General features: G+C 42.6%; 1 protein-coding gene across 8 annotated transcripts in view; it reads right to left on the bottom strand.

The window, feature by feature from the left end:
• The window catches only part of tenm2a (teneurin transmembrane protein 2a), a 219,729-nt gene that overhangs the window by 54,519 nt on the left and 142,291 nt on the right, over window positions 1-22,919 (bottom strand). For all 8 annotated transcript variants that reach the window (XM_067517992.1, XM_067517988.1, XM_067517993.1 and 5 more), the window contains 2 exons: window positions 17,534-17,762; window positions 9,180-9,418 (listed from right to left, as the gene is read on the bottom strand). In XM_067517992.1, coding sequence (XP_067374093.1) covers window positions 9,180-9,418; window positions 17,534-17,762 — 468 coding nt within the window. The remainder of the gene's footprint in view (window positions 1-9,179; window positions 9,419-17,533; window positions 17,763-22,919) is intronic.

Here is a 22,919-nt window from a genome sequence, read left to right on the forward strand (position 1 = left end):
CCTCTCCTCTCTCATCGCACTGACCTTCATTCCTGTCCCTCTTTTACTTTTAATTCCCCCTTTTTTCTTCCTTCTTTTCTTCTTATCTTTGCCTGTCCCTCTTTGTAGATAACGCAGACACACATCCACGCACACATGCAGCCACACACGCACGCAGAGATGGAATCACAGGGAGCAGTCGATGGAAAGATTACCTATTGAATCAGCTGGAGACAGTAAGCAATCGTTAGTCTATTGTGACGGCGCACTCAATCTAGGTCATCCCCAAGAACACATCAGACAGCACTATAGTTAGCTTATTGTGTATGTCTGTTCATTGTGTGTCTGTGTGTGTGTCGGTTAGGGCCGATGCACATGTGTGGTTTTTCCAAATGAGTTTTTCCTTTGCTCTTCAGTTTTTTTTTCCTTTGGCCGTGGTTGGCTGTGAGAGGACCAATAGATGGCACTCTTACTCCTTAGTGACAAGAGCACAAAAGCCAGTGCTTTGTCAACAGGTTTCTTTGCAGCAAGACACGAAGCAGGGGAGACAGAGCAAGCAAGAAAGACAGAGACAAAGAGAGACACTTGTTATCATTCTCTTTTTTAAGTACCACCCCTCATTTTAACAACACGTCTAACTTTGTTAGCGTGTAATTTTAGCCAAAATGAAACTGCTGAAATTGATGTATTTAGCTTTGTGTTGCCATAATTTTAAGCATTTTCTTTTCGGATCATAATTGCCATAATTACTGTTTTCAAGCAGCATTGGAAGGCTTTATTAAATGCCATGCCAATAAAGCCTATCTGAATTGAATTCGACTGACAGACAAGAGGAGAACAAGAGAGATAGTCTGACTTGGGCTGTGTTCCTTTTTAATCGCTGTCTCCTCACTCATGTTCATTTTAACAGACAACGCACAGAAAAACAAGCATAGACACACACACACACACACACACACACACACACACACACACACACACACAGAAGATCACAGCGAAGCAGGTTTAACAAGCAAACGATCTGGATTAAAAATAGATCACTTGCTTCATAAGGTTTTTATGTAATCTCGATGCATAATTCAGAGAGGCAAAGCGCTTGCCAGTATCATCTGCAAAAGACAACATCTGAAAGAGCTTCGGCAAATTTTATCCTGTTACCAAAAAAAAAAAAAGAAATTAAAAAAAAAAAAAAAAAAAAAAAAAAGAAGAGGATGGACGTGTGAAGTGTGTAACAGACTGATGGACAGAGGAACAAGGGGGATAAAAAGGCAGGCTCTTAGTGAACTCATGCTGAACACCGGTAGAAAGGAGGAGAGGAACAGAAAGACTTCTGGAGGACAGCGGAAACTGAAAGAATATTAAAGAACATATAAAATCCCCCGAGGATAAAAAAGAGCAGGAAAACAGGCTAGAGATGATGTTGCAGAGAAGAGAGAAAGAGATGAATAAGGGCCCCTACGGATGAAATGAGGACGGGAGAAGAAGATGGCAAGTGGAGAGGAACGATTTAAAGGATGAGTGGCCCTGTATTCATTGACTGGTCTGGTAAGAAAAGATGGTTGTGATTCATCCTCTGACAGTAAGTGGTTCGAAACGCAGGCAATCAGATAAGAAATACAATGCACATGTTGGCGTTTTGAGAAATATTTATATGTCTCCGAGTTAAGGGGTGCAAATGGATTTCTGCATGAGAGACAAAAAGAAAGAGGCAGAGATGGAGAAAGGTGACTTTGTGGCTGTGGCTGTGCACTGAGTGTCCCCAGACTGGAAAATATTGTATCATCATCATTCTGTGCTCTGGAACACGTTCCAACTGTTCAAATTCACTCCCTCTCTCTATCTTTCTTCCTTTCTGTTCTAATGTCGCTCGCTCTTTTCTGTCTCAAGTCAACCTTGTCATTGCCTATTTAAAGGGCTCCAATTGCGCTGCTCCTAATTACACCAAAGGCAGAGAATGGCCTCTTGCATCTCATGCATGTTTTTCTATGTAATCTCTTACAATGCAAGTAAAATTACAAGGAGAGCACTAGTGTATGCACACACACACACACACATGCACTTTTCTTTGCCGTCTCCCCTGGCCATCCTGATAAATGCATATTAACTGTTCTAATTCGCCACTAAATTAACAACTCTGACCTCAATTAGGGCAGTATTTGTAGCTGAGACCAGCCCCCCATCCTTGGCCTGGATGCTAATTGCTTTGGGAAGTCTAAACCAAAGTGGTCTTTCTACCTTTCGCCCCCCCCATCTCCAAGGCCCTCATTTAGTGAGCCAGTTGACATTTTGTTGTTCAAAACAAACACGTGCACAAGACAAAAAAGGAGCCTCCTATGAAAATGCACCTTGACTGTTGCTTTCTGTAGCGCATCACTTGCACATTTCTCTGTGTCTCTGCGGCACAGGCGTGCAGTGCTAATATTGGAGAGACGAAGGAAAGAACAGTGTGCTGCCTCAGGTTCTCAATATTCAGGCCATTTGGGATATTTCTTAGAATTTACCACACAATATCTACTCATGTAGTCTATAAATAAAGCAGCCTTCTCTCTCATTCCTAAGTTTTGAAGGCGCTGCTTGCTAAGATCATTTAGCCTCAGACAGGGGACGGGGGCGGCAGTTGGCTTCTGCCCTTGGGGGTCATATACACTGAGAGAGACAATTTGTCTGCCTCTGAGTGTGCGTATGTGTCTGTGCATATACATGCTTAAAATTGCATGGTATTAACAACAACAGTGCATATGCGCGGGCACACACACCCAGCAACCCCCGACGGGACCTCCTTACCAAGCTGATGCAACTGAACTGTAATTGACTGCAACACAAAAGGTTATGCGAGTTGCTCACAGCTTCTACCTGCAAAACAGTGTCTAGAGGATGGGAGCGGCAACTCACTCAATCACACAGCAGAAATGACTTCCTTCTTGCCGCTGAGATATTGAGACGACCCGATGCAGATGTAGCTGTGTGTGTGTTTGTGGGTGTGTGTACGTTTGCATGTGTGTGCGCATGTGTGATGGGCTAAATGAAAAGAGATGTGAATCTGAGTGATGTCCTCCTTTCTGAATCCTCATTTCCTCTTCAGATATCTCTAGCGTGACCCTCCCACCCTCACCTCCCTCCCTCCCATCCCTCACTCCACCTTCTCTTCTCCGCATCAAGCCACTCTGCCTCGTCTCATCCCTTCCTACCTCGGTCCTTTCCCTCTCATCGATCTGTATTAGAAACAGGATATGAGGAACTATACTATCTTATCACAGATCAGAGACTGAGAGAGAATGAGTGAGGAAGAAAGACAGAGAAAGAGTACGTTCTGGGGGCCAGGAGACAGAGAAACGGAAAGAAAATGAGACACAGTTAGAGGAAAAGAGACAACAGCTATTTCTCTCACTTTGCCTTCATCTGTCTCCTGTTTCGAATACAGGACTAGCAAAGCACCATGGGCCTAATTGGACTAACGATTGGGCCCAGATAAGACCCACACTAATGAATAAATGAATGAGGAAATAAATGAATCAAATGAGCCCATCCACACTAATGCAGGCAATATGAGCGCTGCTCATCTATGATGTCAGTGTGGCTGCAAATTCTGGATTCAAGCACGCGTCAAAGCATTAAATATTTCCTCCAATGCCGTGCAGAAACCAAAGGTATACCGACAAAAAGTCAAAGGAACGTCGATGTTACCATCAGGTACTGTTTGAACAAGTGTGCACCCTGCTTCGTATTACCTGGCCAGTGCACATATCCTATTTATTCCTCTGGTGCAGATGGTATAGCACCTTGTGCCTGGACCTGGCCATGCTCTGCCCTCTTCCTGGACTGGCAGCGAGTGGTAACATCCTAACCTTTATCAGTACGACAGGCCCTGCTGCTATGGGCACACGCTCCACGTCTGATCCTTATGCCCAGGTTCCTGCATTCACCATATGCCCAATCGTGCCCTCACCTCACACCACACACAACAAATCTATATGTACACACACATACCCACACTGGCATGAGCGACACATCCTGACCTCTAGCTGTTCCACCTTGGATCGGCAGAAGGGAAGCCACATGCAGAGTGAGAGGGGACTTTGGGGTCAAGGAGCTGGCTTTGGAAAACAGCCACATTGTGAGACCTGCATGTGCAGCACACCTCAAACAGACAAGCTGCATTCTCACGGGCTCACTTTTTATTATTTTTGTATTTAAATAGGAAAAAAAACATTTCTGTTTTAAAACTATTTTACTTTAGTTTAATCTCTTTAGGAAGCCAAAACCTATTGAAATGAAACAGTATATAAAGCCAATGGGTTCTTCTCATAGACACATACCCTGTGACGAGGGCTTGCCAGTTTACACTGGCTCATTTTAAAGGAGATGAGGAAACTTTAAAACCAATCATTTGTAATCAACAACTCACTTGCATGTGCCAACATTTATCCCTCCATTAAAAGCTGTTCCCAAACTCAGGGTCCAAAGGATAATGCAATCAACCTGAGGGGTTGCAAGATGATTAAGAAGGTAGAGAGACAGAAAAAGAACTGTACGGTTCTCATGTGAAATAGGGAACAATTTTACTTCATTACGCATCCAAAAAAATCCTAAACAATGTAATAGATCATCCATTATTGGTTGAACTGCTTGCGTCTGACAAACCAAAGATACCGCTTCGCTTAAAAGGATCAAAAGCCAAAAGTGTTGGGAAAGCTCTAAGTCTCATGATAATATCATATGATTATATCACTGCGGCAGCTGTTTTTCACTTCGTAGCAGGCTAGCGCACACAAAAGAAAAGTTACACTTTGCCTTTTCGGCTCATTTGTGAGGGAAGACACAAGTGCTAAAAGCTCCACACCAATTTCATCACAAGATTCCAACAAGTAAATTACAACCTTTAGTCCACACACATTCTGTCTGAGGAGAATTATATCTTATAATTATATAATATTAGCCAGCTTTTAAATGATTGCAAGAGCAAGTATCTCCATATATTCTGATGACTGACAAATATAGAAAGTTTTTAAGAAAATGGAAAACACTTAGAATATAGTAGCTATTCTATATGTTTTTGAACAGTGAAACTCATTAACACGTTGTTGTAAGGGGACTGTGATATGAATGCACTCGAGTGAGACACTTATAACTAGAAAGAATAGGCAGTAAGTGATTGTGATCAGTCTGGAACAGCGAGACAGCAATGATGGATGGAAAGTGGTCGGCTTAGAGGCATGAAGGTCACACTCGATGATAGTGTGTGCGTGTGAGTGTGTGTGTGGGTCTGTTTAATCAACAGACAGGGGAGCTGAGAGTAAGACTAAAAATACATTGTGTGTGTGTGCGCGTGTGCTCCCATTCATCAGTGGTGACAATACCACGTGGAGTGTGCCACTGTGGCGGACAAATTCAGCCATCACACACACACACGCACGAAGCACCCCTGCAAAGGTGACACACACACCCGCCAGCAAGTTTACTCAATGTAGTCAAGGGCACTTCCTGTGTGTGCGTGTGTGCGTGAGCGTGTGAAAGCAGTCCGCCGGTACGCGACAAGTTTGACGTGCCCTCAATCTTTCATCTGTTCATCTGTGTTAACCTCATCTCTCGTTTCTAACCAGAACACAACTATTAAGTTTGTTTCTCTCTCTTTCTCGGAATTTCTCTCCTCTGAAGCCTCCATTCTTCTTCTCTTTATATTCCTTCTGAATTCTTTTATCATCCTCCCCCTCCGGACTTGTCCTCCACAGTGTTTCTCTGTCCTCTTCTCTCTCTGTCATATACCCTCTGTTCCTTGCTGGCTGTGATCAATTAGGAGACATTAGTACCACAGACATTGCAGGTGACAGAACCTCAGCAGGCCACGCTCCCCTTCATCTCTCCTCTTTCTGCTTCCCCTTAGTTTCTACTCTCCGCACCTGGTTGTGTTGTCACTCCTGCTCCTCCTCCCAGTCAGCTCTCTAGCTTTTTCTCAGCAGAGCAAACAGACTTCGCTCCTCTCCTCACCCCCCCACAATCTTGAGCTGTCATCCCTTATGCTGCCGACAGTGACACATCAGCCTCAGCCTTCCTCTCCTCCGTCTCTCCAGTCATCTATCCTCCTTTTCCTTTCCCCTTTATGTTCTGGCTACACGCTGACAGTGATGCATCTTCCTACTTCCCCTCTGCCCTCTCTGCCCCAACTCTATTCCACCCCTTTCTTTTTTCCTCTCCCTTCGCTTTCCTCTATCTCGCTCTCTCCAGGTTGCCGTTCACAATGACGGACCTGTCTTCCCTCCTGTATGCCAACCGTTCACCTGTATCCTAGCAACCACCTCTCCTTTGGCTCTGGTGCTCCATGCGGAGCAAGCAAACAAGACGCCGGGGGAATGAAGAACAAGCACTGTCGTTTATCCTCCACCCTCCATCCGTTCAGTCATTCCTTCACACGTAAAGAGGAGGCCCTAATCTGCTGAAGTTGGGAGCAAAATGTTTAACCAAAAATGTGTCTGTCTGTCCTCCCATGCAGATACACTCTCTCTGACTCATGCAAACACACATATAAGTACAGAAATGCACAGGCACACAGCTGAATGATTTTTTTTTTCATTTTGTATATCTCTGTGTGCATGTGTGTATATATCTCATCCCCATGGCTCCATTCTAACAGTGGGACATAATGAATGAGCTTCAAAGAGATATTGTCTACTGTGCTCCTGAAGCATGCTGAGTCCTGCCTTTCTAAAAGGTTCTCAGTGTGCATGCATACGTGTGTGTGTTTCTGGAAGATTGTCGAGCAATTTCTGAAGCTTTATTTATGTTCTGGAAAAAATAAGAAAGAAAAAAAACTTGTTTGAAGGTGGGCACACCCTCAAAGGAGCACAATCAGACACATACACTGTACTCACACACATCTCATCGGTTGTTCTAAGTGAAGAAGTACTCACACACATACACACACAAAAAAGAAAAGTGCTGTTCAGGCACATGTGTCCTGGTGTAATTTATGAGTGGGCTCCTGGGTGGATGCCTCAGAGGGGTCCTCTTCACGCTGTATGGGTCTGGGTGCTCTGCACAGTCCCCGAAGTGAGCGCAGGGTTTCACACACGCCCACGCACACACACACACACCACACAAACAAGGTACTGCAAAATCCCTCTTATGAGCAGTGAACTCTTCCGACTGAAACTCACTGCACGATTAACGCTACAAAAAGCTAGGTAAACACAAGGGTTTCAGGCTTGGCAGCACTGCTACAGCTCTGTTCAGCACAGACAAAAACACCAGAGCAAAACATTTCCTTACAACAGCTGAAACAGGGGCCTACAGTTTGCAAAAGTAATGATAACAATAAAGTATCATTTCAGCCTTGTTCAGCTTAGCGAATTACTGCCAGCTGGATAATTAAGTTTGTTGGTAAAGCACTGATGTTTGGCTTATAATAAAACAGTAAATGTACAAAAAAGAGTCTCACTACTTCCTGATGGAAATACATTTAAAACACAGTACAGTCACAATATATTCGGAGGAGCATGACTGCAAACATGTCTTCTCCTGCTAAATACACTGTATAAATGACGTTGTTAATTTGTTAATATTGGATTTCATGCCACCATTTATTAACACAGACAGGCGCTATTGCAAACAAATGGTATGTATCTGGCATGTAAACCGAATGTAATATTAAGAAATAGGAAAAGGCCAGAAATTATGTTTTCAGAAATGGATCAAATTTGAGCGTTTTCCTTCTAATTAGCTCATTATATAATGATCATCAGCCTTATTATTAGAATTTATATATGCTGATGAAAACAAATATTGATGGTATCAAAGCCCCAAGTGAGCTCTATGCAGCTGATAAAATTAAAAGATGGATAAACTGAGGTTCTTTGTTGTTTGTCTGTGTCACTACATCCCTGCCCTCGAGTATCTTTGGGGAGGTGTGTGAACTTTGTGTTAGTTGTGGCCTTCCTCTCCCCTCCCCTCTCCACTCCATATGTGGCTGTCCAGCTCAGTGTGACTGTGTAAAGCTCAGGAGACGATGGATCTGTCTGTGCGCCCCAGGCAAGGGGCCTTGATCTGCTCTGGAGGACACACACCACTCTCAAGGGCACTCTGAGGAGATACACACATAAATATGGACACATGCACACAGGCACAGACCCAAGTGCACATATGCAATTTGGACACATCCACAAGAGCAAACACACACACACATACACACAGATAAACACACTCTGTGGATGCACAGATAGATGGTGGTGTATATATAAATATATATATTTATAAATAATGTAAAATTATATTAATAATGTATGCAGAGGTGATGAGGGGGTTGTTTTTTCTGCTGATGCCACTGTTTCCTAAGAACCCCCCATCTGTTGACTCTGGTCTCTGGGGTAGGGGGCCAATCAAGAGCTCAGTGACACATCTGCCTCCTTCAACACACCGACAACCATACACACATGCTAAAAAGCACACAGACACACACACACAAAGTGCATGCATTTTCAGTTCATCCTCTCTCTGTTTTTTTGTCGGCATTCTATTGTCCAGTGAATGAGGTCAAGAAGGAATAAAATTCATGCCCACACACACTCCTACACACTCTAAGCGATGTTCTTTCTTACATCCTGTAGATCAACCAGTAGACAGCCATCAGAGTCTCTTCCTGAGGTGCTTGGTAAGTGCTTTCCTCTGTGTATCTGCCATTCCTTTAAGTATGACTATCGCTCGTTGGCTACAGATCAGTGAAAAACATCCCCTCCCCTGCTGGGTCTGTTAGGATTCCTACCTTGACTGATACCTGCTTACGGAAACAGCTCCAGTATGTTGCCGTTTATGTATCTTCCTGTCTGTCTGACTGGCTGTTTACTGATGCTGACTGGAGGCCAGGGCTCCTGCTGAATTTGATTTTTCCAGTGCAGCGCAGGGCTGTGACAAAGCTCACACCTTGAGAATCTGCTTTGTGTTTATAATGGGCTTTTAGCTTGATGCTTTTTATTGTGGAGTGAGAAGACTAGAGATAAGAGCAAAGGTCAGTGCATAAAAAAACAGCCTTACAGTAAGACGTATTAAGTATGTTTAAGCATGATGTGCTTATAAACATAACAATTCATCTTGCCTTGTTCAACATTTTGTGGCCCGTGTATACTATTTAATAATTCAGCACAGCCTCTCTAAATAAACAAATGAAATGTAATTACTCTGCTTCGGGAATAACATGTTGTGTGTTGACTTACCGATGAAGTAGGACAGTAGGATGGCCAGCAGGGCAGCAGCTGCGATGGCTGTCACTGCGGCGCACTTCCAGCTGCAGTACTTGGACGGCTTCTTTAGCTTGAAGGCTGAGCGAGAGAAGGTGTTTCTAGGTAGCAGGCGAGGGGGCGGAGAGTACACCGTGCCCGAGGTCAGAGGGTAACCAGGGGAGGAGCTACTGAAGAGCGGGGTGGTACCTGACGACGTCTTGAACAGGAAGTGCCTGTATACAACATCAAGGGAGACAAAAGGTCATTCTACAGGTAGACCACAGCAAAATACCACCCTATCGTGGCACATATCATGAGGTCACATATGCACAAGTTTCTGTTCAATTTTTCTTTAGCCTGTGTCAAGCCCAAGGTGTCTTTTTAACATCCACCTGTTGTGCCGCTTCCCTCCAATTCCCTTAGCTTTGCCACCGCTCACCCCACTCACCTCATTTCTGCTCTCAATGGTTGTGGAGGATCAGTGCTACCTCCCTTTCCTGTCCTCATTGCCCGGGTGGGGTCAGAACTCAGAGATGGGATAAAAGAGGGTTTTGAACCATCATCCCTGTACTCATATTACCCATTATCCTCTACTATCGCTGCACCTGCTCGCCTAATGCATCTCCTTTGCTCCTCTCCCTTCCCTCCACCACCTGTGCTTTCATTTATCTCCACCTCACTGCTCCTCCACTCCTTCTCTCACTTTTATATGGACATTTTCCTTTTGCTCACCATCTCCTTTTTCTGATAATAGCCTCCTTCATTCACTTCTTCTTTTGAATTTCTATTCTGATCTGGCCTTGAAAGAACATTGTAACCATAGGAAGAAAATAAAACACTGCACTCGGAGAAACTTTTCAAGGGCACGGTAAGAAGAACCTTTACGACACCTTTGTGAGATCTTTTGTGACACACTCACGGCGCACACAAGGAGGGAGGAGCTGTCCATACACAGACCCCTGGTGGTACAACAGAAGAAAGCCCTTAGGTGAGTGTGACAGATCAGAGGAGGCAAGGTCACTCAGAGATGACTGGAGCCATGGAGTTTTTGTCTGACTGGCTTTGTGGAACTTGTTTGTGTGTGCGCTTAGGTGCATAGGGTCTCCTGTCTTGTCTTGTCTTGTCCTGTCCTGTCCTGTCTTGTCTTGTCTTGTCTTGTGAGTTCTGACCATTGGACAATATATTCTATGAAAAAAAGGACATTTCTTCTAATCTTTTCTTTTCCAATTTACATACACACAACCGAGAATTACATACTTTTTTCAGTTACAGTTTTTTTCGGTTACATAACACTTGCCAACTTTCTGAGAGCATGTCTCATCTAGATGTCTGTCTGTGTTTTGTCTTCCTAAAGATGAGGCTAACCCAATGCACTACACACTATGCAGAAAAGTAATAATGAGTTGCAAAACAGGAGTACAGTAACTCTCACCTCGTCTAACATCACTCAAAACCCATTTAAATAAAACTGTTAATTTTGAAGTCAAGTCCAAAGCTAAGTCTTTATTCTAGACTTTGTGTTTTGAATCATTAAAATTCATATGAAATTAGGAATAAAGCATCAATTCATATCTCAAAATTACAGTATTTGTCTTTGCTACTTGCTCTGGACAACATAAGTAATGTTTTGTTAAATTGCAATGGGAAATTATGCATTATGTATAAATGAACACGTTAAGAAACAGGTTTTAGTTATTATAAGTAATTTCATTCTGAAATGAGTCTATCACTATCATCAAAAGTTTTTGCTAACAAATTTGTTGTCCTGAGGTGTTTTTAAAGGGCGCAAAAACTTGGATGCATATATATATTGTCACCCTGCTGAGTGGACCTCATTGATTGTTGAGCCCCTGAGTGGATAACATGTTATTCCAAATAAAAAGTCAGGGGTGAACAATGTTTAAGTCAAAGCGAGGATTTTTCTTTCCCAAGTTGAGTATAGAGTCCCCAGATTTCATGAGCCAGGTTTGTCCAAGACAAGTCTGAGACAAATAACTCACCCCTGAGTGTTTGTCAGATACAGTCCTCAGAAGAACAGGACTAAAACCAGGTTTGTGTGCACAAATGTGTCTTCACCTACTGTTTATATTCAATCTTGGCTAGTGGGACCTAGAGTTAAATGATCCACTGCTGTAGCTGCTTAGGATGATTGCAATTTAAAATAGTGCTTATAGACACGTTGCTGTATGGTCTCCTGTGCTTTTGATGTCTTTAATATCTGCCGCTTTATAACAGTATGTCTCTACACGTGTCTGCTGGTCTAAAAACATTTGGTAAAAACAGGTGATGTGCTCAGAGCATAAAGATTTGGTTTGGGAGCATCGTTCCACTCTTTATCAATTATTCAGTCAGCCCGTGCTCCGTCTCTCTCTTTCTCTCTCATCATCCCGATGAGAGAGAAAGAGAGAGAGAGCTACTGATTGGTGGATTGGTATCTTGCTGCATCATTCTCTCCTCCTTTCTCCCCCCTTTACCTGTCAGGTATGCTGCATGACACCAGTGAACGAAGGAGAAAAAAAAAAACTCTAGACAGACAGAGGCTGAAAGAGCATGAGGAGATGGCATGCAAAGCAATATGAGGTTATTGTCTAAAAATACCAGCTTCTCAGTGTCACAGCCATCAATTTTATTATGCATGCATAAACCTACACTATCTCAATGCAAGAATGTGCATGGCACAGGCGCAAATACGTGGTACAAGGTCAACCAGCATGTGTCTTTGCTTGCTCATTTTCGCAGCCGTTGAGGCTCTCTGTGATGGCAAGGCCAGCAGAAATGAATTGCCATTCTAAAAATGTGTGTGAAGGCAAAGAGAAGGTGAGCTGGTGAATGACTTGGACACAGTGTATTTCATGTGACACAATGTATGCGCTTTATTATGCATTTGAACATACACACTAAATAACTTTTCATTTGTTGTGTGTGTACAGAAACTCCACTGTGAGCCTGGAGTGGGATGGGAATATGTCTGTGGGCCATACTAATTACAAGTAGGAATGGAAAGTGTCTAATGTGCTCTGGGGAGGTAATTGACATTGATTTATGTTGCTGAGGACTATGGAGGGGTTCTATCATAGCAGGCAGCCGGCAATCACAACTCTGTATCATTAGGCTGGGGTGTGTGCCTGCCTGTATGTGTGTCTGGGTATTTGCGTGTGACTATTGTAGAATTTTTGACAGTGGTCCAGCATGGAAACGTCACACATAATTAGAGAGAGCTGACAGAGACCCCCTGCTCCACTCCTCCTTCCTCCCCTGAGCTGCCAGCAGCACAAGCCCACCCATCCACAAGTCTAACCATTGCTACCTCGCTGTCATGCATCCTGTCTTACACATGCAACACACACGTGCAGAACAAGCAGGCACTAACTCACACACTGACACACATTTGCCCAGACTCAGACATAGGCACCAACCCACGCACAAACAATCAAAATTTATGTGGGTTTTCTTTCACGAGATTGACCCATATGTGCTACCAAACACTTCATTTGCATCCTCGCTGAGCAAAGACTGACATCAGAGAGGGATGGATGAGAAGGTGGAAGGCTATAGAGTAAAAGGCCGAGAGAGAAAAGAAGGATGTGTTTTCACTCTAGTCCAACCCTGTTCCCCATTGAGAGAAAAGAAGACCTGGACAATTACCACAGAACAGAGAGCATGCTGGGTAATTAGCAGGAAGTCAAAGCTTGCATTCCCCTTGAGCGAACAAACACACACGCTTTCACAAGCACACACAGACGCACTCTTCATTTTTTCAGCTCATACAAACATGTGGTTGCTTAGGATAGTGCTCCGAGAATCATCATCAGAGGTAGGAAACAATTAACACAAGTCGACTCTGTATGGAGGTGACTGAAAAACGGTCAGATCTGAGAATGAAACAAAGGGCTTAGGGAGAGGAGGATGCCTAAGAATGGCATCATGAGAATTCATGTTCCATGCTACAATTGTAGGAAACAACAATGGACAAATGGAGCATAATGGGCATTCATTTTCTGAGTGTTGCTTTGAAGAAGGACATGGAAAAAATTAGGACACTGACTGGTTTTTGCAAAAAGCCAAAAAATATACAAGACATAAATTACAGTATTCAGTATTTGGATTGTTTTGCTTGGGAAAAAAAAGTTGCATAAATTTTATTTTTTTTTATCTTAAAGGAATAGTCCAAACAAACGGAACTTGGTTTTCAGCTGGGAGCAGAGTTGAATATCTCAAAACCTCAGCAGATACAACAACCTATTCACATGATCCAAGCATTTTTTAATTGGAAATTTGGGTAAATAACTGTCATGATCTGTCAGATTCAGCTAAGCAAGTGGCTGATCAATAGCTTTGCAGTATTTACGTGTTGCAATGTTGGCTGAATCCAGTTCGACATTCACAGGTTGTCCTACCTTTATTGAGCCTGCATAGAGTTGAAATAAGTTTAAAGGTAATATTATCCAGATGGACTTGTTGTTTCAAGAATGTAAAATTTGCACTAATGTCTATATACATTTGAATATGGGGGAACTGTTTCTGGTTTCCAATTGGTTTGCTAACGGAAAACATTTACATTAGTTATAGCATTCATTCACATACGGGAGTTTTTTTTGGGTGGATTTTTATGCACTTTTTAAAATGAAATGCATAAACAAGTGAAAGTGTAATTAAATAAAACTTAGTTTGCTTGGGCAGGGGTTCTGCATAAAACTATTAGATGTCTTCAGTATATAATTTTCACATTGTTAATAAACTTTGCATTATTTTATGTAGTTCTCACATGCATACTACTGCAGCGGTTAGAGAGCTTGACATAAATCTTTTCTCTGTGGTCCCCTTTTCCCTCTTCTTCACTGCTGTGATTTCCACAGAGGTAGTATCATCGAATCTGTCCCGAGTAATGCATTTGAAAGTAGCCTCTACTGGGTAGTACCCCTCTACCCCACGCCTCTCTGCACTGCTTCTTCCAGATAAATTGAGATGCTGCAACACTGGGTGATCTTATTTTTTTTCCCTAGAGCTGTGGCCCACAGCGGAGTGAGCAAGGATGCAGGAGAGTGTCCTGATATTATGGAGACAGACTGAAACTGGCATCGGCTAGCCAAGAGGCTACCGGCGACCGATTGGAAATCAAGTGCTTCCTCGCAAAAAGCTGTATCACATGTACAGACGTATGCAGTGTTGCATGCATTGGCTCTTTTCTTTTTATTGCGCAAACAAACATGCACACATGGTAGCACAAACTATCTATAGTCATTTATCACACACTGGTAAATGTATCCATGTTCTACGTGCCCCAATCTCCCTCCTCTGCCTTTCTATCTTCTCTCACACACACTCCCCAAAACAATCTCCTTCAATCACCACCTTGCTCCATTTCTCTCCCTCTCTCTACCTCTTTATCCCTCCCTCCTTTGCCATAAACCATTCCTTTCCATTTCCTCCCTCTCTTGCTCTCCCGACTTATATTTCTCTGCTATATCAGCAGCCCCCCCTCCCCCCCTTCCTTGACCCACCCTCGTCAGCTTCTGTCTCTCTCTTTCTCTGCCAGTCATCTAAGCCCTGGGGTGTTCTAAGGTGATCAATCTTCATCCTCTCAGAGCTGTCACACTATCAGGTCAAGCCAAAACACACACACAAGCACACACACGCCCACACACATTTACTATAACGAGTGGACAACAAATGCCAAGATTTACATATGATTGCAGAGTGGAGCAGTCTCAGTCAAAGAAAACACACATGCTCGGATGCAAAATAACACACAACTGCACACAGTCTCTCTCCCTCACATGCACACATGTACTTATCATCATCTCCTAGCTGCTGGCTATAATGAGATGGAGGACAATCTCTGCCAGCACAGGGATGGTGTGACTCTCTGGCTCGGCCCGGCTGGCTCTGACCCAGTCACGAGCTCCAGCAGCTCCAGCCAGTCCACCCAGCCTCAGCCACGGCCAGGACCAGAGAGGAGGGCCCAATCTGAACAGGAGGGTGGAGCTGGAATCTCTGTGTGCTGCACTGGGCTCTATTCACTGCGACAGGCTCTGAGCCATGCCCAACCCCACCACCTGAACATGACCAAATACTGGCACATGCAGACGGCTCAACAGCGTGTGTGTGTGTTGCTTCATTTAAATCTGTGAAGATGGCATCCACAACCGCCTCTGTGGAAAGAGGATTTATAACTTTATTTTTGTATCATCAAATATCACAGCACCATTTGAAAAGCAGAAATCACAAAATTCTCCCCTCTGCTCAATCTATGTTATGGCATATGCATCACCATGGCAACACAAGTCTAGATAAACAACTGCCACTGGAAATAGGTTCTATTTAAAGCTGTAGGTATTCTTGTTGAACACCATGCTTCTTCCTACCCATCATGCATTCTGCCACAATGCATCAGTACAGGTTGAGCATAGACCTGAGATCAGTGGGGCTGAATTAAACATGGCCAACCCTAATAAATACTGCACAGTGCTGGCACTCTGGGGAGCTTATCCAGGACCATCAGAGCTGGAAGCCCCAGCGCCCCGCAGGAGAAACACAACTACAGCTCGCAGAGTAAATGCTAACAGAGCAAGCACGTGCATGCTAGAAAGCATGTAGGCAGTGTCCCTCTCACTCTATGCCTCATGAATAGTAATACTGTGCATGAATACTCTGTTTGCCTGATAAATGTTCTTTGTGTCCTGGCAAAAGTGCATGTGTAGAGTGTGTAAAATGGTTTGTATTCTCTGCTCCCTCACTCCAAGTTGCACGCCGTATACAGTACAGTAGCCATGGCACATGGCAGTTTTTTGCAAGTGCTACACTTGGACATGAGGTCGAGAATGCATTTGAGCACAGCACTTTTGTGTATCTGAGGCTACAAAAGATGTTCTCAATGCTTATAAGGTTCTTATGTTGGCTCATTGACACTGCAGCATATTTTGTGGTTTGCTTAGTGAACTCAAAAGTGTAGCTTTTATCTATTCAATCAATCAATTATATATTCTTTATGTTCTAAAGAAATATGCTGGTCATATCTATTCACACAACTGTATTTACTTGTGGAATACAAAATTAATCTGTTTGTAGCTTTGAATTTTGCTGAGGCAACCTTTGACATCTGAATGTACGGCCATCACAGTGTCCTCACCAATTGATCACACTTAATTCAGACATTTTTATCAGTTGTCTTGCTTGATTCGTTATTTATGTTTGATTAATAAGCTTAAAATAACAGGGAAGCATTTTGCCATGTGTTTTTCTTTTTATAGACTTGCATTACATCACATCCAACTACTTGTCTTTCTACGTGTCTTTCATAAACATTTATACTGGTTTTTAACCGAACCCCTATGTCCAGATTGAATCTAAGCTAATTGTCATTCTAACTTGTGTTTAGCAAGCCAGCAAATGGAACAGACTGACTACTAATAGCAAATACTAGATCAAGATTTTGCTACTTTACGTTCAGTGCACTTAAGTAACCAGGTAACCAGGTTAAATCGTTGTGGCTGTTTTTGCTGGCGTGTGTTTGTGTCACAGCAGAGTGACGATGCAGTGGGAGAGAAAGGGAAAAAAAAAAGGGGAGACACGCAGCTGATCCACAACATGAGCTGAATTTTAAAAACCTGCCATGGAAAGTGACGTATTTAGACTTCCAGGAGCTACTTTGTGTTAAATTTTCTGCCAGACATTAGGCAGACTTTGTTTTCAAATCGAGGCAGCATTGCTACCTTTAACGATCTCCTTTCATTTATTCTTTCATTCCGCTGCGTGTTCCTGCGGCCTTTTGTTACGCACACGCACAGTCTGAAATACATGATTAGACACCTGATTACGAGTATACATGGCAAAGGAATTGGCTTTCTCAGTACACCTGGGGAAACCAGGTTTCTCAGTCCCCTACGCTGATTTCAAAAACCAGCTTTCCTGTTTACACAACAGTTAAGAAATCAGATAAGCTCCAGAAAAATCCTACTGTAACCTGGTTACTTAAGTCCATGTAAACACACATAAATTTGTTCCTATAAGTAGCTAAGATAATTGAACTAAAATGATTCATTGTAGTGAGTTTGTATTCTTAACAGTCTTATCATGATAACCGTGATAATGAGTGAGTGCACGATTGTGTATCTGGGCTACTTTTAGCTCAGCACCTTTTCTACCTTAGCATTACTCCCTGACCCATCACTCTGCCCACAGGAATTTGTTGAAGCAATGTGGCTCTGACCTTCCATTCCTTACTATTGATTACTCAAGGCTCATTCCACTGCTGTGCTGTGCTGTAAGTGGCTCCAGATGTCATCATCAGGTAAACCTGTCAACTGCAAATACAGACAGAAATGACAGGGACATATATTTTCTCTCACCTGGTTTCCAGTGGGACGTTACTGTTGAGGACCCAGCTGTCTTGTAGCTGGACTGACTCAGGGGTGGTTGGCCCATCTCCTGTGCCCGGAGCAGGGGCATGAATGGGGTTGCGTCCCCCTCTCAGGGTGTTTCTGTTCAGGCTGTTGGCAGACTGGTGGGATAAGGTGTGATGGTTGTGTGGAGGGGGCAGTGGGGGCCGGAGTGTAGACTGACTGTGGTTGGCAGCCCCTGGAAGAAGACAAGAACAATCAATCAATTTACTGTACTATCCACACTTGTTTGAAGGAAACCTAACAGAGTTTCAGGTCAAGGGAGATAATTATTTCCCCCCAAAATGCTACGATTTAAAAAGTTGGACAGAATGTTATTTGATATTTCGTGTTTATTACTCTGTATACCAGAAAATAAAGCTCTTCAACTAAGAAAATAACTCTTAACACTGACTGAATGTGTCTGCAATATTTGTGTGTCATATTTCCCAAATGGTCAAAATGTCATTTTAGAGGAAAAGTCCTGCTAAATACAAATATGAAATGTAATAATCGTGTCTTCACATTTTTCTACATTCTGTCCATCTTATTTTTAGCCAGGTCCTCTGCTCTCGTTCCTCTTTCACTTTCTTTTCCGTTTTGTGTTTCACAACTAAGAGAAAATGTATGTGTGTGAGCAATATTAGAGCACTCAGCACAGCATGTGCGCTCATCTCTCGCTCTCAGACTTGGGGGAACATGTCAGCTAGAATCCAATACCAGCCCTTCCAACACTGAGCTAATGGACTGTTGAGTGAGAGAGCTGAAAAACAAACCCGGATGACTCAGACAAGAACACCCATTCACACATCACCTTTCTATCTCCATCTCACTCTCTCTCTGTGAATCAGTGGGGGATTTGAGCTTGTCTTCAGCACGTCTGTGTGTGTCTCTGTGTGGGTTTGTACTGAAAAATCAATAAACCACATACGATACAGTATAGGAGAGGTTGACACAGTTGCACTGCTTCTTGCACATTTGCATACTTTTTGTGCGGACATGTGTACAAGTGTACATATCTAGCATACAGTTCATCAAAAAGGATGAGCTCTCACAATATTTAAAATAAAATGTTAATTAAAATGCCATAGCAAAATACACAGCTGCTGATGTTACATTTTGCCTTTAAAACACACTGTGCTTTTTCTTTCATCAATACTAAACATGGCACTTTCATCATTAATTTACACATCTAAGAGTGGAATATGTTATAATGATTGTATTTGTTTGCACACTGCCGTTCTCGTACCGATCAAAGGATGGAGTAAGTGCACATATATGCACATACTTCGGGGTGAAAAAAAAAAAACAAATGCAACTGCTTTGTCAAGATACCCCATCACACTTACCCTCCTCTACTTGTCATACCCTCTTGAATTAAATAAGAAAAGAAACAGTGTGTGAAAGAAAGAGAGATCAGTGGGTGCGTCACGTCAAGGGATTTCTAAGAGGGATAGATGATAGTAACTGTACACACATGCCACACAAGAACAAAGTAGAGCATGTTTGCACAAAGCAACAACCACATGCAAACAAATCCAAGGATGAAATGTATTTATAGCGCTATATTTTCCTGCATGCTAACTAACTTTCCTTCTTCCTGATCCTCTTCCTACATAGATGTTTTTAGCTCAGATAGGGGGCAGTGATTTCCCTTACAACTTCAGCTGTAATGGCAACCAGTTTGTAAGGTGACCTGATTCCTATACACCGCCACTGGGACGCAGGTGTCACCCACATGGCCCTGAAGAACAGATGCTACTGAAAGAAGAGAAAACGGGAAGGAAATGAAAGAAAGATGGAGGGGCCTGACCTCTTCTATATGAGAGAGTCACAAAACATCTGTTTTTAAAGGCAAAGATGCTCTTGGGAGGGGATGACACGCTTACAATCACATATGCAAACATACACACACTTACACACCTGCAGGAAAAGCAGCATACATGCTAAGTGTAAATTTATATTAATGTATGCAGAAACTATCTCTCTGCATTATCTCCTCCTCCTCCTTCTACCTAGAAAGCTTCATTTCTTCCTGAGGATTGTTCCTCTCTTTCATCTTTTATTTGTGTCCTTTGCAGAGATGTAAAGCACCTTGTTTCTTAAAAGCACTTTATGAACTGACTTGACTTTCTCTCAATGCAATGTCCCTGTAAATGTGAAATAACACCTTCTACACTTTATTTGATCCATCTTAATTATAGCAACAATGAATACAATACAATGCTATATATTGAAGGATAAAAGAAACTCAGGCATGCACACACACACACACACACTCGTCCAACCATGGACACACAGACTAAACTAGGCACGCTCCGTTGCTCACACTTTACCTCGCTGTCTCCCATTTGCTAAAAAAAACAAAAAAACCCCCCCAAAAACCGCCTGTCTTTTGCCTTTGTTCACTTTGCTGCTATTAATATTGAACCATTTTCTATTCACTTTTAGATAAATAATATATGCCACACTTTGTATGGAAAAGAAATACATGTTTCTTTTAGCCATGATCTGCTCTGGCCTGGGTACATGTGTGTTTGAATCTCTGTGTTTTGTTTTTTCTATTAATGTGAGTATTTGATGAGTATTTTCTGATTTTTTATGTCAAAGGCCCATTGAATGGTTATCATTTGTCATCATGCTCATAATTATGCTTCAGTAGGGGCAAACGGCACCTGCCAGTGGACCAGAAAGTGCATATCATCAATATGTCTTACACAGTAATTAGGCAACCTCTAGTGGCTGCAGTAATTACAGTGTGACAGGAGCAACAGTCACCATTGCAAACGCTGTGCAAAGAGTGGCAAAGTCTGCAGAGGGAGGAGGTGAGGGTGAATGGCTGGGCCAAAGAACAGGACTTTAACACAAGAGGCAGCATTACATTTAATATTACACACTGACAGTGTGCGTCCTTCCTTAACATCATCACTTAAAGTTTAAGTAATGATTGGTTTAAGTCTTAAACCAAATCCACAATCTTGCTCTAAACCTAACCAGGTATGCTTGTGCCTGAAAGGGCAAAGGCAACACCTAAAACTCCCTTTGATTTGAACACTGCTGGCTCCAAGTTGAGAAGACGCTGCTGATCAGTAGCCGCAAGTACAGTATGAGGTTTAACTGGGCTTAACTTTTTCCGATGCAAAGTAATTGGTGATATTGCGCCTCTGTATTGTACATTCACATACGGTGTGTGACTAGGCATCACTGGGAAAAGAGAACATTGTTTAATAATCCAGCCACTACACAGAGACTGAGCCATATCCTACACTGTTTCAGAGATTCACATCTGCAATAAAGATTTTAACAGGAATAAAAGAAAGAAAGTCCTATTATCTTTTATCTAGAATAAAATTCTATTACATGTCACTAGATAATGTTAGAAAAATGTAAATGCTGAGAAACGTACTGCCTGTAATTCACCATCTCTGCCAGTTTAACTGAACTGAATTTTTGCATGATAAAAAAAGATTGCTTCTTTCCTTCCTCACTGAATCAATAGTGGCAGGCTAAAGTACAAAAATGACTTATTAAGAATGTGCACTGTTGTTATTGTGGACATATACAGCTTCACAGACGGAAACTAGTTTAAAAAATTTGCTTTTCTTCTTCTAAAAAGTCACGCAGCCTTTAGTAAGAGTTCAAGAAGTCTCTCTAGACATGCTGCAAAATATTTATGATCAGAGACGAATTGCTTGTCTTTTTACTGCTACAGCACAAGAGAGCGGTATCAAATAAATTCATTCTCATATATACTTTAAATAAAAAAAAAAAAGAATCCTTAGAAAACCCGAGTGTACAAACAAATACAAACACATTGAGAAGTACCAAGGCTAAACACAACTCCTTTTTAATATACTTCTGAAGAAAAACAAATCAGTTTTGGCCACAGAAACACAAATCTGACTGACACTGGACCAGAGGCAGTGCACAGTAACAAGTAGGCTGGAGGAAAAGGGGTCCAATAAATTAGGATAGAGGACTTAGTCAGAGGAATTGTCCAGTTGCTTAAGTACAACCCGCAGGTAGGCTAATAGGAACAACCGTTTTAACAGGAATCCAGCCTGATAAAAGACAAAACATGTGGCGAGGAAATAGAGCAATTAGGAAGCAGCCAAGCAGATCCCATTTTTTTCTACTTTATCTTCTCCTCTTTTCTTTCCTCTGTTTTTTACTCATCAGTGTGAGTAAACAGCGATCATGAAATCATTTTCTCAACAGCTCTCACTGACTTTTTGTAGAGAGGCTCAGAGCCCTTGTGACTGCTGCTGAAGCCTGACCCAGTTTTATTCGGTCCAAGGTCCCCTGTGACTGGAGAGAGAGAGAGTACTATAGCTGTAAGCTGGTGGCTTTGGCTTGGGCTAATCCCTGGAAGTTCATTATGCCCGCCAATTCAAAGGAGCCTCATTCAGCAGAGGAGCATTAGCCTGTCTGCTAACCTGTCGCCTCTGTAAGGCACAATACACTACACACACAAACACAGACACACACACACACACACACACACACCAGTGACAGTCAGGGGATCGCCACACCATAATAATCTAACAGTGTGTGTATCTACAGTGTGTGTGTGTGTGTGTGTGTGTGTGTGGCCAACAGGCAGCAGGAAGCAACCAATGCAGTTTGTTTTGCACCCTGGATGGGTAAACTGTTTATTGACATTTTCTGTGGTTAACAGAGAAAAGTCACAGTGCAGGATGTGCATCTGTGTGTGCATCTGTGTATGTGTGTGCGCGTGTGTGTGCAAGGCAGAAATGCCCATTCAGCAGTTTAAACGGGATCATTGCAGTGCTCAGCTCCCACCCTTCTCCCTCCCTCTGTCTCTCCATCTCTTTATTTCACGCCCCATGTGTCCCCTGCTTCCATCCTTCTTTTTTAAAAACTGCCATGCCAACCTTCATTGTTTTTTCATGGACCTTCTCTCTGAGCTAATTGCTATTCTCCCCGTGTTTTGAGGTGGTATATTCCCATGTGCCATTGCTTCATATGTCCTCTGTTTCAGAATGTCACAGGCTTCTCATTTGTCATTCTTCTCAGCACTCCGAGACTGTGTACAACGGAAGGAGAGCTCGAGGTGAAACTAAGTCACACAGACAGAAATACACACAAAATAGGCCTTATTAAACAAAAACACACCCCAAAACACATACAAGCATAAAAAAAGACTTCATTAACGACATACATTTTCACATGCAGCGCACACAATAACACACACCGCCTCTGCCTTGGCTAGTCATCTCTGTCTAATTAGGAGGCAATAATCCGCTAGAGAAGAGTCATCAAATTCAGCCAAAAACAAACAGTCTCCATGAGCAGAAATGCATGTGTGCATTTCACCCACACACATGCATGCACA

Source organism: Channa argus, chromosome 10 (genome assembly GCF_033026475.1).
Source record: "Channa argus isolate prfri chromosome 10, Channa argus male v1.0, whole genome shotgun sequence".
Classification (NCBI taxonomy): domain Eukaryota; kingdom Metazoa; phylum Chordata; class Actinopteri; order Anabantiformes; family Channidae; genus Channa; species Channa argus.